The sequence below is a fragment of the Larimichthys crocea genome, chromosome XXII, assembly GCF_000972845.2.
Source record: "Larimichthys crocea isolate SSNF chromosome XXII, L_crocea_2.0, whole genome shotgun sequence".
Taxonomy (NCBI): domain Eukaryota; kingdom Metazoa; phylum Chordata; class Actinopteri; family Sciaenidae; genus Larimichthys; species Larimichthys crocea.
Window position 1 is genome coordinate 8,216,940 of NC_040032.1, and position 14,689 is coordinate 8,231,628.

Sequence of the window (14,689 nt, forward strand, 5' to 3'; positions counted from 1 at the left end):
CTAAGATTAAACTTTAAGATAGAATTATAATAATGAAACTACTTGTGACTAAGATTAAACTTTAAGATAGAATTATAATAATGAAACTACTTGTGACTAAGATTAAACTTTAAGATAGAATTATAATAATGAAACTACTTGTGATAACGTTTCTCTAATGTTGTTTCAGTGTTTGAGAGATTTATCTCTGCGTTAACGAGACATTCATATTTAAATAAACAAGTGAAACATCAAGAGATTAAAGGTAGACATAATAATAATAATAATAATAATAATAATAATAATAATAATAATAATATAGACAATATGTCGAGTAATAGACATTTGATCACATATCTGAATCATAATAAAGTAAATCAAAATGACTTTCTGTCTCACCTGCGGCACGCCCATCTTCTTACAGGCATCCAAGAAGTTCTCCACATTCCTGCGGCACTTTGCCATGCTGAGCTTTGGCTGGAGGCCACAACAAACACAAGGAAACAAAATCACTTTATCAGGTCAAACACATGAAAACACATTAGCACAAACTACAAACAGCACAAACTACAAACAGCACAAACTACAAACAGCACAAACTACAAACATCACAAACTACAAACAACATCACAAACTACAAACAGCACAAACTACAAACAGCACAAACTACAAACATAAGCACAAACTACAAACATAAGCACAAACTACAAACAGCACAAACTACAAACATAAGCACAAACTACAAACAACATCACAAACTACAAACAGCACAAACGACAAACATCAGCACAAACTACAAACAGCACAAACTACAAACATCACAAACTACAAACAGCACAAACTACAAACAACATCACAAACTACAAACTACAAACAACATCACAAACTACAAACAGCACAAACTACAAACTACAAACAACATCACAAACTACAAACATCACAAACTACAAACATCACAAACTACAAACAGCACAAACTACAAACAACATCACAAACTACAAACAGCACAAACTACAAACATCAGCAAAAACTACAAACAGCACAAACTACAAACATCACAAACTACAAACATCAGCACAAACTACAAACATCAGCACAAACTACAAACAGCACAAACTACAAACATCATCACAAACTACAAACAGCACAAACTACAAACAGCACAAACTACAAACAGCACAAACTACAAACAAACATCGTCACGGGTTTTTAAGAGTTCATTAGTCAGAGTAAAGAGGTCAGATTTGGACTTTCGGGACGTACCACTGCAGGAGACGGCACATGGATGCTGGAGACGGAGCGAGGACAGATGTGATTGGCTAAATGACAAAGAACGACGCCGTCCATCAGAGCAGCGCCAACATCGTCCGGGAGCAAAACCTTCAGCCTGGACTCGATGTTCTGAAAACACACGAACGGACGTCAGCTGATTATTCTCAGTTTGATCGACACAAACACAAATATGAAGACTGTGATGATCTGAGGACAGAGCCCAGACCTGCAGTGTTATGAACTTATTCAGTCATATTCAGGCACGTTTACACGATCATATCTTAACTGTGAATCCTGAGGCTGAATTTTCCAGAGAAAATGAAGTGAGCCTGCAGCTGTACATGATTCAAGTGAAAACGTTGAACTGAGGAGTTCATGTATGAGGTGTTGCGAAATTTGATCTTCAGATCAGATCATAGCAGCGATCACAGGAAACCAACCAAAGCCTGTTTGTACATGATGATCAGCAAAGTCCAGGTCCTGCAGGTAGCTGACCAGAGTCTGATCAACATATGATAGACTACATGTCCAGGTTTTAGACAGTCTGCGGGGACGTCACAGAGACTACGTCCAGGTTTTAGACAGTCTGCGGGGACGTCACGGAGACTACGTCCAGGTTTCAGCAGGCTGTGAGCAGACGGCTGAATCTGAAATGTTTTTCCATTTTCCATTTATTCATCTAAAACCACTTACAGGGAGCAGTTTGGTGAGCCGGGGATCGAACCCTGAATGTCTGATTAGTGGACGACCCGCTGTGCCTCCTGGGCCACAGCCGCCCTCTTTCATTTATGAAAATTATTTATTAATTATTTGCTCTGTTAGCACAAACTGAAACAAACAAACGATTTCTCTGAAAACTCTGATCAGGATTTTTACCGTTTGTGTTTCTGACCGTTTTTTAAAAATAGAAATGATTTGTTACGGTTCAACACGAATATTAATAAATTCATAAAGTGTGAGGAGGCTGCAAACTGTCACGTAATAACTGTGTGAAGAAAACACGCAAGACTGACGAGCAGCCGGTTCTGTCTGTCCACTTTCAGACTGTGATCACTGAGACAAGTGTCTCCACTCGGTCCATTTACTCAGAACCTCGCCGTGTCTTCTGTCCACGCTGCTGCTGCCTCCATCAGCTGCAGACCTCCATCAGTTGCAGACCTCCATCAGTTGCAGACCTCCATCAGCTGCAATCCTCCACCAGCTGCAGAGCTCAACCAGCTGCAGAGCTCCACCAGCTGCAGACCTCCATCAGCTGCAGACCTCCACCAGCTGCAGACCTCCACCAGCTGCAGACCTCCACCAGCTGCAGACCTCCATCAGCATCATGGGACACACCCTTAGCTCATCTTTGTTTTCACAGTGGAATGTTGATGATGATGAATGTGACAGATTCATCATCACTGGATTCGGATGTGACCTCCTCCTCGGTTACACCATGATGAGTCACTTTATGACTCGACTTCTTAGAAGTGTTGTGACACTGAATTGAGACGTGACTGATTCCCTGAAAGGTGTAAACACTGAGACAAAGGCAGGATCTGCAGACGAGTCGGTCTGACCTGACGTAGGAGGCCGATCTGCTCCATTTCCTCCCTCAAGTGCTCCATCTTCCTCCTCATGGTGAAGCTGGGCTCTGTCGAGGTGAACTCCTGGCGGCTTCCTCTGGTGAACGCTGAAACCACAGACAGAAGTGCTCAGCTGGTTTAGCTCCAGGTAACACAGACACCATGAAAACAGACACAGAGTTCTGATCATATCCACATAAGTAACAAAAACCATCTCTGAATATTATGACTACATGCAGCATTACGTGGTATCTTCTCTTGATTACATCTCCTTCACAGTAACGTGTGACTGTACTAACCCGAAATCATTGTTCAGGTTTTAGACAGTCTGCGGGGACGCGTGACGGTGTCAAACACTCTGTCCTCAGCTGGAAGGACGTGAGACTCGACGTCATTGAACATCTCGTTAGAGGACGGAGAGGAGTTACACAATCTCTGAGATTACAGATGATCTGCTGCATCAAACAGAGCTCCACCTTTTCATCCATCACCTGTGACCTCTCCTCCTATCCCAGCGGACTTTGCCATGAATGGATCTACATGTGTGGCTCCCACCCTGACACTGAACACACCTCCAGGTGCTGCGTCACATGACCTGACCGCCACAGTCACCTGACCTAAACCCAGCTCAGATACTTTGTGCTCGGCATGTACGGGACGAGCTCGTGAAGCTGATGGAGACGATGTTGCTCTGTTGCCAGGCAACACATCAACACTTCCTGAGCAGCAACTGGCTACACGTTAGCACCGTCAGCTGCTTTGTGATGAGGTCAGTCTGTGGTCATGTGACGTCACGTGACGTCATGTGACGTCATGTGATGTCATGTGATGTCATGTGACGTCATGTGACGTCCTTCATCTCGTGTTGTTACGGACACGTAAAGATTGTTCAGGTGTCATGTTTCTTAAAGGGACAGCGCAGGGAGCTTTAGTTCAAGTTTATTTTGGAACGTTCTGTCAACGCTACAGAAACACTAGCTAACTGTTAAGTATGAGAAGGTTGTGTGAATGTTGTGTGAATGTTAGTTATTGGTTTGATTACTGACGTCGATCCTCGTGTGTTTATATATGAAGTTATTAAGTTATTCTCATGAACGACTGTCGTCCAATCAGATTGCTGGCTCTGAGCTGTTGTTTATAAATATACAGATGATGTTTGATTCATCTCTAATGTAGAAAATAATAAACACAGTGTGTGCTGTTCTTTCTGCTCATGTTTCACATTAAGCCATGAATCAATAAAGTCAAAGTTGTTTCCATGAGTTCTCAGCTGCACTTCAATAAACGTCCTCAGGAGACAAAGACTCGTCTGTCCTGCTGTGCTGTGACTTGACTTCATAAACTCTGATACAGAACAGATCAACAGTTCTTTGGAAAGCGTCCCCGCTTCCAGAGAAACGACTCCGCCTTAAAAAGAAACATTTGGCTGCATGTGAGGAAAACACTCTGGTTACAGCTGATAGAGGCTCGGCTGACAATGGAGCTCTGTCTCCGTGTTTACACAAGCTTCGCTTCATATGCTGCTTTCATGCATGCCAGCTGCAGCAGACCGTTCATTTCAATAAATGAGATGAACTTTGGACTGTTGGAGTTTTATAGACATGCGGCCTCGTGTCCACGAAGTGAACGATTACCACTGAGGTCACTGAACAGCCACGCAGGTTACCTGATCTGGGTTTGAGTCCAAACACGGTGAGCGTGGTGCTGAAGTCAGCGCTGCGTAAGCCTTCCTGCAGAGACAGAACGAGGGCTTCGTTAGCGGGCACGTCTGCAGACGACGACGTTTCATTTTTCACGCACACTAACCTCACAGTCATCGTTCCCGCTGGAGCTTTTCCGAGCGCTCTGACACTTGTACTGTCAGGAGAGAGAAACAGTCTGATCAGCTCTGCCTGGACCCAGCAGCCCGGATTCTGTCACTCATCACTCAGAACAAATGTCCATGAGCTCAGATCAGCACAGACACATGAGGACATGACTCTAACCTTCAGGTAATCTTTTCTCAGGTATTTGTTCCTCCTGCGATCTTCGTTCTGATTGAGGACGGGCGGGACTTCAGGCCACTTTGGTTCTGAACCTGACTGATCGGACTTCAGGCTGCCGTCAAAGGAGCAGGAGGACGACGGCTGTGAAAGTTTCAAGACGTTACGACGAGTCTCTGCAGCACAGGCAGGAAAACACAGCGGGAAGGGAAGTGACAGCGTGTTACCTGTCCGCTCAGCACCGACGCTCCACTGCTGCCTTCATCCAGAGACGCACTGCAACGGAAACATGCAGGAAACATTCAGGAAACATCCAGGAAACATTCAGGAAACATTCGGGAAACATCCAGGAAACATCCAGGAAACATGCAGGAAACATGCAGGAAACATGCAGGAAACATGCAGGAAACATCCAGGAAACATGCAGGAAACATGCAGGAAACATGCAGGAAACATTCAGGAAGCATTCAGGAAACATGCAGGAAACATTCAGGAAACATTCGGGAAACATCCAGGAAACATCCAGGAAACATCCAGGAAACATGCAGGAAACATGCAGGAAACATGCAGGAAACATTCAGGAAACATTCAGGAAACATGCAGGAAACATTCAGGAAACATTCGGGAAACATCCAGGAAACATCCAGGAAACATCCAGGAAACATGCAGGAAACATGCAGGAAACATGCAGGAAACATTCAGGAAGCATTCAGGAAACATGCAGGAAACATTCAGGAAACATTCGGGAAACATCCAGGAAACATCCAGGAAACATCCAGGAAACATGCAGGAAACATGCAGGAAACATGCAGGAAACATTCAGGAAGCATTCAGGAAACATGCAGGAAACATTCAGGAAACATTCGGGAAACATCCAGGAAACATCCAGGAAACATCCAGGAAACATGCAGGAAACATGCAGGAAACATGCAGGAAACATTCAGGAAGCATTCAGGAAACATGCAGGAAACATTCAGGAAACATTCGGGAAACATCCAGGAAACATCCAGGAAACATCCAGGAAACATGCAGGAAACATGCAGGAAACATGCAGGAAACATTCAGGAAGCATTCAGGAAACATCCGGGAAACATCCGGGAAACATTCGGGAAACATCCGGGAAACATTCGGGAAACATCCGGGAAACATTCGGGAAGCATTCAGGAAACATTCAGGAAACATGCAGGAAACATTCAGGAAACATGCAGGAAACATGCAGGAAACATTCAGGAAACATTCAGGAAGCATTCAGGAAACATCCGGGAAACATCCGGGAAACATTCGGGAAACATCCGGAAAACATTCGGGAAGCATTCAGGAAACATCCAGGAAACATTCAGGAAACATGCAGGAAACATTCAGGAAACATTCAGGAAACATGCAGGAAACATTCGGGAAGCATTCAGGAAACACCCAGGAAACATTCAGGAAACATGCAGGAAACATTCATGAAAGATCCAGGAAACATTCAAGAAACATCCAGGAAACATTCAGGAAACATGCAGGAAACATGCAGGAAACATTCGGGAAGCATTCAGGAAACATCCAGGAAACATTCAGGAAACATTCAGGAAACATTCAGGAAACATTCAGGAAACATTCAGGAAACATTCAGGAAACATTCAGGAAGCATTCAGGAAACATCCGGGAAACATCCGGGAAACATTCGGGAAACATCCGGAAAACATTCGGGAAGCATTCAGGAAACATCCAGGAAACATTCAGGAAACATGCAGGAAACATTCAGGAAACATTCAGGAAACATGCAGGAAACATTCGGGAAGCATTCAGGAAACACCCAGGAAACATTCAGGAAACATGCAGGAAACATTCATGAAAGATCCAGGAAACATTCAAGAAACATCCAGGAAACATTCAGGAAACATTCAGGAAACATGCAGGAAACATTCGGGAAGCATTCAGGAAACATCCAGGAAACATTCAGGAAACATTCAGGAAACATTCAGGAAACATTCAGGAAACATTCAGGAAACATTCAGGAAACATTCAGGAAACATTCAGGAAACATTCAGGAAACATTCAGGAAACATTCAGGAAACATTCAGGAAACATTCAGGAAACATCCAGGAAACATTCGGGAAGCATTCAGGAAACATCCGGGAAACATCCAGGAAACATTCAGGAAACATTAGAGACACACGAGACAGTTAATATCTCTGTTTGTATGAGTGATGGCAGGATATTATATAGATTATATACACACATACAAACTAAAAAAAAGTTTGGATCCTGGAGGTTGTGACGGACGTTTTATGGACGTTTTATGGACGTTTGGATGAATCATTCAGTTTGTTAAATGTAGTCATGAGAGCTGCAGCACGTCTATAACGTATATGCAGTGTTGCCATTATTATTATTATTATTATTATTATAAAGCAGCATCAGTCCTAATCACACATATCAAATGTTAATGATTTGTTTTATTTTTAACCCTTACAGTTTTTGTCATGTTGCACTTTCATTTATGCTTTTGTGATTTACTTTCAGGATACTTCATGCAGTATTATTTATGGTTTGATTATTGCTTCTTGGTGTATGTGAAAGATTAGCACCAATATTTACTTATATGCATTATTATTATTATTTTAAATATCTTTTATATTTCATAAAATCTTAAATGAAATGAGGATCGACATGTTTTACACTGTATTTGATCAGAAATGGTGTCGTGAATGTTTCAATGTTGCACGTTTATGTGTAAAGGAGTAACAACAATTGTAGTCCACGATGTTTACAACAGGCTAAAAATAAAAAATACATTAAAAAAATGTGAGAACACTCAAAAATGCACAAAAAAATTAAATGAACAAAATATGCTAGAAAGCCAAATACATAAAAATGATTAATACTGTCTCTGTTTCCAGCCTCTCTCTCCTCCCTCCATTGTTGTTTACATGGCGTGTATTATGATATAATATTATTAATATGTATTATTACACGCGAGCTGTCCTCATGCTGAAAACGTGACGTCACAAGAAAGAAACATATCTATGAAAACTATGAAAGTGACAAAAATAGTAACGCACAGTTGGATAAGTAATCTGTAAACTGTAATCTGATTACTGGTTTGGAAATAGTAATGCGAACCAAACTGAACCAGACCTACCTGCGAGCTGTCTGGGGGGGGGGCCTCGGTTTGCTGCTGGAGCTCCCAGAATGACTGAGGAACCTTCAGACGGAGAAACAGACGGAGGAACAGTTAGAGAGCTGCACAACAACAGCCGCTACAGCAGCAGACTGATCCCGGGTCAGTGACGTGGACTGATCTCGGGTCAGTCGTGTGGACTGATCCTGGGTCAGTCGTGTGGACTGATCCCGGGTCAGTGACGTGGACTGATCACGGGTCAGTCGTGTGGACTGATCCCGGGTCAGTGACGTGGACTGATCCCGGGTCAGTGACGTGGACTGATCACGGGTCAGTCGTGTGGACTGATCCCGGCAGCAGCTCAGACCTCAGATCTCCTCACAGTGATTAAACTGAAACAGACCTGAGGTCAGCAGTGTGGGTCACATGATACAGGTGTGTGTGTACCTGTGGGCCCGGCCTGTCACTCTCCGTCGATGAATGAGACTCTCCGCTCTGCAAATTAAGGACCGTCGTCTGAAACAGCGAACGAGTCGAGGAAGCAGGAGAGAAAAGAAAAAACGTCACACAGGTGAGGCGAGGCAGCGACCAATGAGAGACGAGTTGCAGATTAGATGATGAGGAGGAAGTCAGAGCAGAGCGGCCAATGAGGACGCTGACAGAAGAAAAGCCGTCACCTGTTCTGTTGCTCCTGCTGCAGCAGCTGCACGGCGATCTTCCTCAGATCCAGAACCTCCTTCAGCTCATCGTCTTCTTCCTCAACCAGCTGCTCTTTGTCTGAACTGGAAGGAAAGCACGAGAGTTTGAGTTCTGACCCGTTTCGTCAGCGCCACACGTCTGTCATGAACTCACTGACTGAAGTCAAACAGTGTTTGATCAGGTGACGCCGCACGCAGACTTCAGATCAGTTTGAGTGTGTCCAGCTGTGGACACGTCTCTGATGTCCACTCGTTTCTCACCCTGACTCTTCTTTCCAGCCGTCTTTGTCTTTGCTTTGGTGAGACATGTTAAGAACCTTCTCCAGTTCCTGAAACACACACAACGTCAGGAACAAGAACCAGAACCAGATGTTCTGATGGTGTGATCAGAACAGATGGATACCTTTATACAGGAGACGTGTGCACTCTGCTGCCCGTCACACTCTGACAGAGCAGGATCGTCGTCCGGGTTGGGCTCTATAAAGTCATAGAGATCCTGATCTGATAGAGGGAGGAAGCATCTGTTCATTCAACAAACCCGAGTCCAGTCTCTGTTATTGCTTTCAAAGAGGAACATTTGATACTTATTTCCGGTAACCTTTGCAAGAGTCCATTTTGCAGAGAAGCGAGAGGGCGTCGGCTCGGGCCGTCTCTGAGATCTGAGAGTGGAGGCTGACGGTGTCGTCGTCCGACGGCTGCAGGAGGAAAGAAGGACGAGTCAATGAAGCTTTCAATATTTAAACAGAAATATTTCAAGCTGAACGAGATGACTGACTTTCTAAATGCCTCTCATGTCAACCTGTGAACTACATGAATCACGTATGTTTTAAAGATTTGACTCTGCAGCATCACGGGTAGGGATGGGAATCCGCGTGTTTCAATTCCATGGAATCGTTTGGCAGCTTATCTAACGATTTCTCCAGAAAGCTCGACAAATTACGCCACGTAGTGCAGTGCAGTCAGTAGTAAACAATGTCACCCGCTCGGTTCAAACGCTCCAAAGTTCAGCTGCATTTCACCAAAACAGACGGCGACAGGGCGAGAATAATCTAATCTAAACTAGATAACAGCGTCGGGAGGGAACACGACCAACATGCAGAAACATTTGTGACACAACATGTAATATTTAGAAATGAATGTCGTGTTTTTGACACGCTTCAGACTGGAGCAGCCAGGCTATGACCTCTGACCTCTGTGGTTACTACGGAAGGTAAATAACACACTGCCGACCATGTTAGCGCCATGTGCTGCTTTGTAAAACATGCTGTAACAGTCACATGAAACCAATGCCTCTGCATCACATTTAGAAGATGACCATGACGAGAGAGAGTCTGGCTGGCTCTGCTGACCTCGCTGTCGGTTTTGTAACGTCGTGACACTTCGAACTAAACAAAGTTGATGCTGATCAAACTGTTTGTTTTCCTTTTTTTCCCCAAATGAGAATCGATAATGAATCGACTCGTTAAGCAGAATCGATAATGGAATCGGAATCGTAAAAATCTTATCAATTCCCATCCCTAATCACGGGGCGTCACATTTCTCCTTGACGACCTCTCAGTCGCCCTCAGAGAACTTCAGAAGATGGACCGCAAAGAGATCCACCTCAGACCCGTCTGTGTTCTCACTGTGTTTATCGGATATAAGAAAAGGAGATAGGAGATATGGAAGGAAGCAGTGCCACACCTTCTGTTATCGCTGTTTCCTTCTATCATCCCTTTCATTGTTTTGTCTACACACTCGTCTGTTTTGTCTGAACCTGCAGCAGCTCCTTAACGTCGCCGCTGATGTTTCAAAATGTTCTGCTGGGTCTGAACGCTCGCTGACAGGCCCGTCACGTGTTTGAACCCTGACCTCAGTCGTAGACAGCCTCTTGTCACCGTTGTCGCTCCCGATTCCAGAGTCCGGCCCGTGGTTCTTACTGGGATAAAAATCTTCCATGCTGAAACATCCAGAAGAAGTTTTGTCACATTCAATCTGCAGCCGAGCATCGTGATCACCTGACACGAACCACCCTCACCTGTCTGTGAGCGGCTGAGGGAGGCAGCGCTTCCCGAGCGTGGGCAGGTCCAGAGTGTCCGGCTTCTTGTCCATGCGACACGCCTGGATGTTCAGGTACTTAAATATGTGCACTTTGCCCTTCAGACAGATCTGAAACACACACACACACACACACACACACACACACACACACACAGAAGCTGCTGTCAGTGTTTATTCATCCACTAGATGGAGACATTGTTCCAGATTCAGCTGGCGTCCAGGTATCACCCACAGACTCACCTGAGCGGGCGGAGACTGCATAGGGTTGTTGTCGAGGACGATGTGCTGCAGCTGCCGGAGCTTCCTGTAGGCTGCAGGGATCTCTGTGATCTTATTACAGGAGAAGTCCAGTCTGATGAGCGGCAGGTCGGCCAACTCTGTGAGGACAGACGCGAAGAGCGTCACACCAAACCGAAGCCGTTAGACACTAAATCCCATCATACAACCTGATCACATCTGTCACATTAACACTCTCTGTGAGCAGACTAAGATGCTGCAGCGTCACGGCTCAGTGAACTTCCGAGAAGCTGCTCGGTTTGTTTGTTTCTGAAGAATTCTTTGTTGTTATCGACTGACGTCTGACTCATGAAATGATTGTGACATAACAGCAACGGCCTAACGAGGAGCCAGGTGTGCCAAAGATGTTTAATCAACCAGAAGACTTTAAAGAAATGTCTGCTGCAGGACGCACGTCTTCAAATCAAACTGACTTATCGTTTCACACAAACCGGAGAGCTCATGAGTCAACATTAGAAGATCAGTGTCATGTGATCTGAACACAGTGTTATGATTGCATATAAACTGTCATCACTTCATTTGATCTGATTGGATGTTTGTTCAGGTGTTTGCATGGCGGCCCAGAAGGAGGACTGACCCTCGGGCAGCATGTGGAGACAGTTCTTCCTGACGTTGAGCTCTCGTAAGGCCTGAAGCCTCCCCACCTGAGCTGGCAGCACCTGGATCTCATTACAGCTGACGTCCTGCGAGGGGAGACAGAGGACAGAAAATGAGACGACTCTGTCAGTCCGACACGCCGAGCTCGTGTTCACCGACACAAACTGCTGCTCACCAGCTCCATCAGCTCTTTGGCTTTGCCGATCTCCTCGGGGATGGACACCAGCTTGTTGTTGCTCACGAGCAGAACTTTGAGGGGGAGGCTGAACAAGTATTTTGGCAGAACAGACAGCAGGTTTCGGCTGTGGAGAGAAATCAAACGTTTGAACGAGCACACAGGAACTGGAGTGAACAGCTGATCAGTTTCAGTAAAAGAGGAAACGTCTCTGTCGGGCCCGGTTCTGAAAGGGGAACAGGAACTTCCTGAGAACATGAACAGACTGTGAGCGCTGCTCACCTGATGTCCAGATAAGTCAGCATCTGCAGGTTGATGATGGCTTCTGGGATGCACTTGATGCAGTTGTGGTAGAGGTTGAGCGACTCGAGGGGGGCGAACAGACAAACTTCAGGGGGGATTTCTGTGAGCCGGTTCTTGGACAGATCTGCAGAGGAGACGATGAGACATTAAAGACCTCAGCACTGTCCATTATGTCTCAGGCTCAGAGAACAATCAATACGTCGAGCTCTAAGGTCTAAGATTACAGAGCTGACAGAAAGACGCCACAGCTCTGACTGACTGCAGTCATGTGACTGAAACATATTTTTACACATATAATGTGACATATGTCTGTGTGCATGCTAACTTCAGAGATCTGCTGTTCATCCTCTGGGAACCACGAACGTCTGCAGCAGATTTCAGGTCACAAGACAGTTCAAAGCATTCCCATGAAAATATGGAGATATAATAAATATAAACCATGTTTGAGGTGTTTTTGATTGATTCTTGGCATGTATGGTAAAATATAAAATATAAATCTATATTTAAATATATTCTTTATATTTTGTCACATAGGTTAATTTAATAAATGTTGATGCTGCATTCATCAGCTTGTGTTACTCAACATGAATTTAATATTTGATATTTAGTCTGTGAACATGATTATTCAGCACCGTCCCACAAACATCCTCCTGAGGTCTAAATCTATATATATATTTATATGTTATATGTTTATGAAACATGCAGCGAGGCTCAGACAGACTTTCATTAAATGAATAATAAAAACAGAAAAACTGCTTCAGCTTCACGCTGCTGCACCGCCACAATAACACAGCTCCACCCGTTATTTATAACACCAGCTGAGCTGTTAGTGGTGTTAGCATGGTCCTGCACACGAGCACACACACACATGAGCACACACACACACACGAGCACACACACACACACACATGAGCACACACACACACACGAGCACACACACACACACACACACACACACACACACACACGCACACACACACACACACACACACACACACACACACACACGTGTGTCTGATCAGACTGTCGCTCTGACAGGAAGAAGAAGTGAGAGCGACCACGAGGCGTCTGCAGCACAAAGAGGTGGAGGAGACGCAAACAACCACATGGAGCCCTCCATCATCCTCCATCCATCATCCTCCATCCATCATCCTCCATCCATCATCCTCCATCCATCATCCTCCATCCATCATCCATCCATTCCTCCATTCCTCCCCCGTTCAGTCCCATTGCTGGGGGATTCTTCTGGAGCAGAGGAATCATGTGGGTCAATGGGCGATGGGGGCTGGGTGGAGGCGGAAGGTAGTCTTTGTGAGCCTGTCCACTTCATCGCCTTGTCCCTCCTCCATCCCCTTGTCCCTCCTCCAGCTCAGGCCATGATGCACCATCTGCAGCCCACAGTGGGCCTTTTCTCCACCTGCTGGTCCCACAGAGCCCTGCAGCAGGACGAGGCCTCCACCCAGGAGGATCCATTACGCTGCATCCTCACGCCAACCCAGCAGCCTGTTCATTAAATGCTGTCTGTCTACTTTTGACTACGCCTGTCTACGTCCTCCATGACACAGCACAGACGTCCTGCAGCAGATAACAGACTGAGCAGTCTGAACTGAGCTGGAACAGATTTACTCAACACTTGACGCGACACAAACATGATTAATTTGTGTTAATTAGAGTTCATTATTTGCCCCCTGCAGCAGACGGAGCACAGCGTCTGGCTGGCAGGTTTTTCTTGGGTGTGGTCTGGAGACCTGCTGTGCGTTCAGGGTGGAGGAGTGTGGTGGTGTTTGAGTCTTTCTACTGACTCGGATCACTGACTCAGCGGCGCTGTCGTTCTCTGTGGGCAATTTGAAAACACTGAAGGTAACATGGTTTCCTGCAGCTGACACAGTGTAATACACAAACACCACGAACCATGTGAAACACCACAGAGCAGTGAGCTGTCACTGAGACTACTCATTACTCCAGAGTCAGAAAAGATTAGTTCAGACTGAACTTGGACTGAACCCACACCAGGCCCACACCCGGCCCACACCGGGCCCACACCTGGCCCACACCTGGCCCACACCTGGCCCACACCGGGCCCACACCGGGCCCACACCGGGCCCACACCTGGCCCACACCGGGCCCACACCGGGCCCACACCGGGCCCACACAAGGCCCACACAGGGCCCACACCAGGCCCACACAGGGCCCACACAGGGCCCACACCAGGCCCACACAGGGCCCACACCGGACCCACACCAGGCTCCACACTGTTTGTGTTGATTTGTTCTGTACACGTGACATCCATTGCACGTCTGTCCGTCCTGGGAGAGGGATCCCTCCTCTGTGGCTCTTCCTGAGGTTTCTTCCACCTTTTTTCCCTGTTAAAGGTTTTTGTGGGCAAGTTTTTCCTCACTGGAACCGAGGGTCTAAGGACAGAGGGTGTCACTCCCTGTACAGATTGTAAAGCCTCAGAGGAAAATGGACTTTGTGACTTTGGGCTCTACAAATAAAATCTGATCTGATTTGATAATTTAACTTTAACTTCACTGTAACTTCACAGTAACTTCACTGTAGCATCACTGTAACATCACAGTAGCATCAGTTTAACATCACTGTAACATCACTTTTACTTCACTGTAACATTACAGTAACATCACTGTAACATTACAGTAACTTCACTGTAACTTCAC

General features: G+C 45.6%; 1 protein-coding gene across 1 annotated transcript in view; it reads right to left on the reverse strand.

Moving 5' to 3' along the window:
• Positions 1–14,689, reverse strand: part of lrch2 (leucine-rich repeats and calponin homology (CH) domain containing 2) — a 36,339-nt gene that overhangs the window by 1,674 nt on the left and 19,976 nt on the right. The window contains exons 3-21 of the mRNA XM_027273740.1: positions 11,994–12,138; positions 11,712–11,838; positions 11,517–11,622; positions 10,883–11,019; positions 10,620–10,750; positions 10,454–10,541; positions 9,201–9,297; positions 9,006–9,103; positions 8,864–8,931; positions 8,582–8,686; positions 8,352–8,420; positions 7,926–7,988; positions 5,026–5,074; positions 4,802–4,942; positions 4,623–4,673; positions 4,483–4,546; positions 2,811–2,923; positions 1,243–1,380; positions 379–456 (exon numbers count right to left, since the gene is read on the reverse strand). Of these exons, the coding sequence (XP_027129541.1) occupies positions 379–456; positions 1,243–1,380; positions 2,811–2,923; positions 4,483–4,546; positions 4,623–4,673; positions 4,802–4,942; positions 5,026–5,074; positions 7,926–7,988; positions 8,352–8,420; positions 8,582–8,686; positions 8,864–8,931; positions 9,006–9,103; positions 9,201–9,297; positions 10,454–10,541; positions 10,620–10,750; positions 10,883–11,019; positions 11,517–11,622; positions 11,712–11,838; positions 11,994–12,138 (1,868 nt within the window). The remainder of the gene's footprint in view (positions 1–378; positions 457–1,242; positions 1,381–2,810; positions 2,924–4,482; positions 4,547–4,622; positions 4,674–4,801; positions 4,943–5,025; positions 5,075–7,925; positions 7,989–8,351; positions 8,421–8,581; positions 8,687–8,863; positions 8,932–9,005; positions 9,104–9,200; positions 9,298–10,453; positions 10,542–10,619; positions 10,751–10,882; positions 11,020–11,516; positions 11,623–11,711; positions 11,839–11,993; positions 12,139–14,689) is intronic.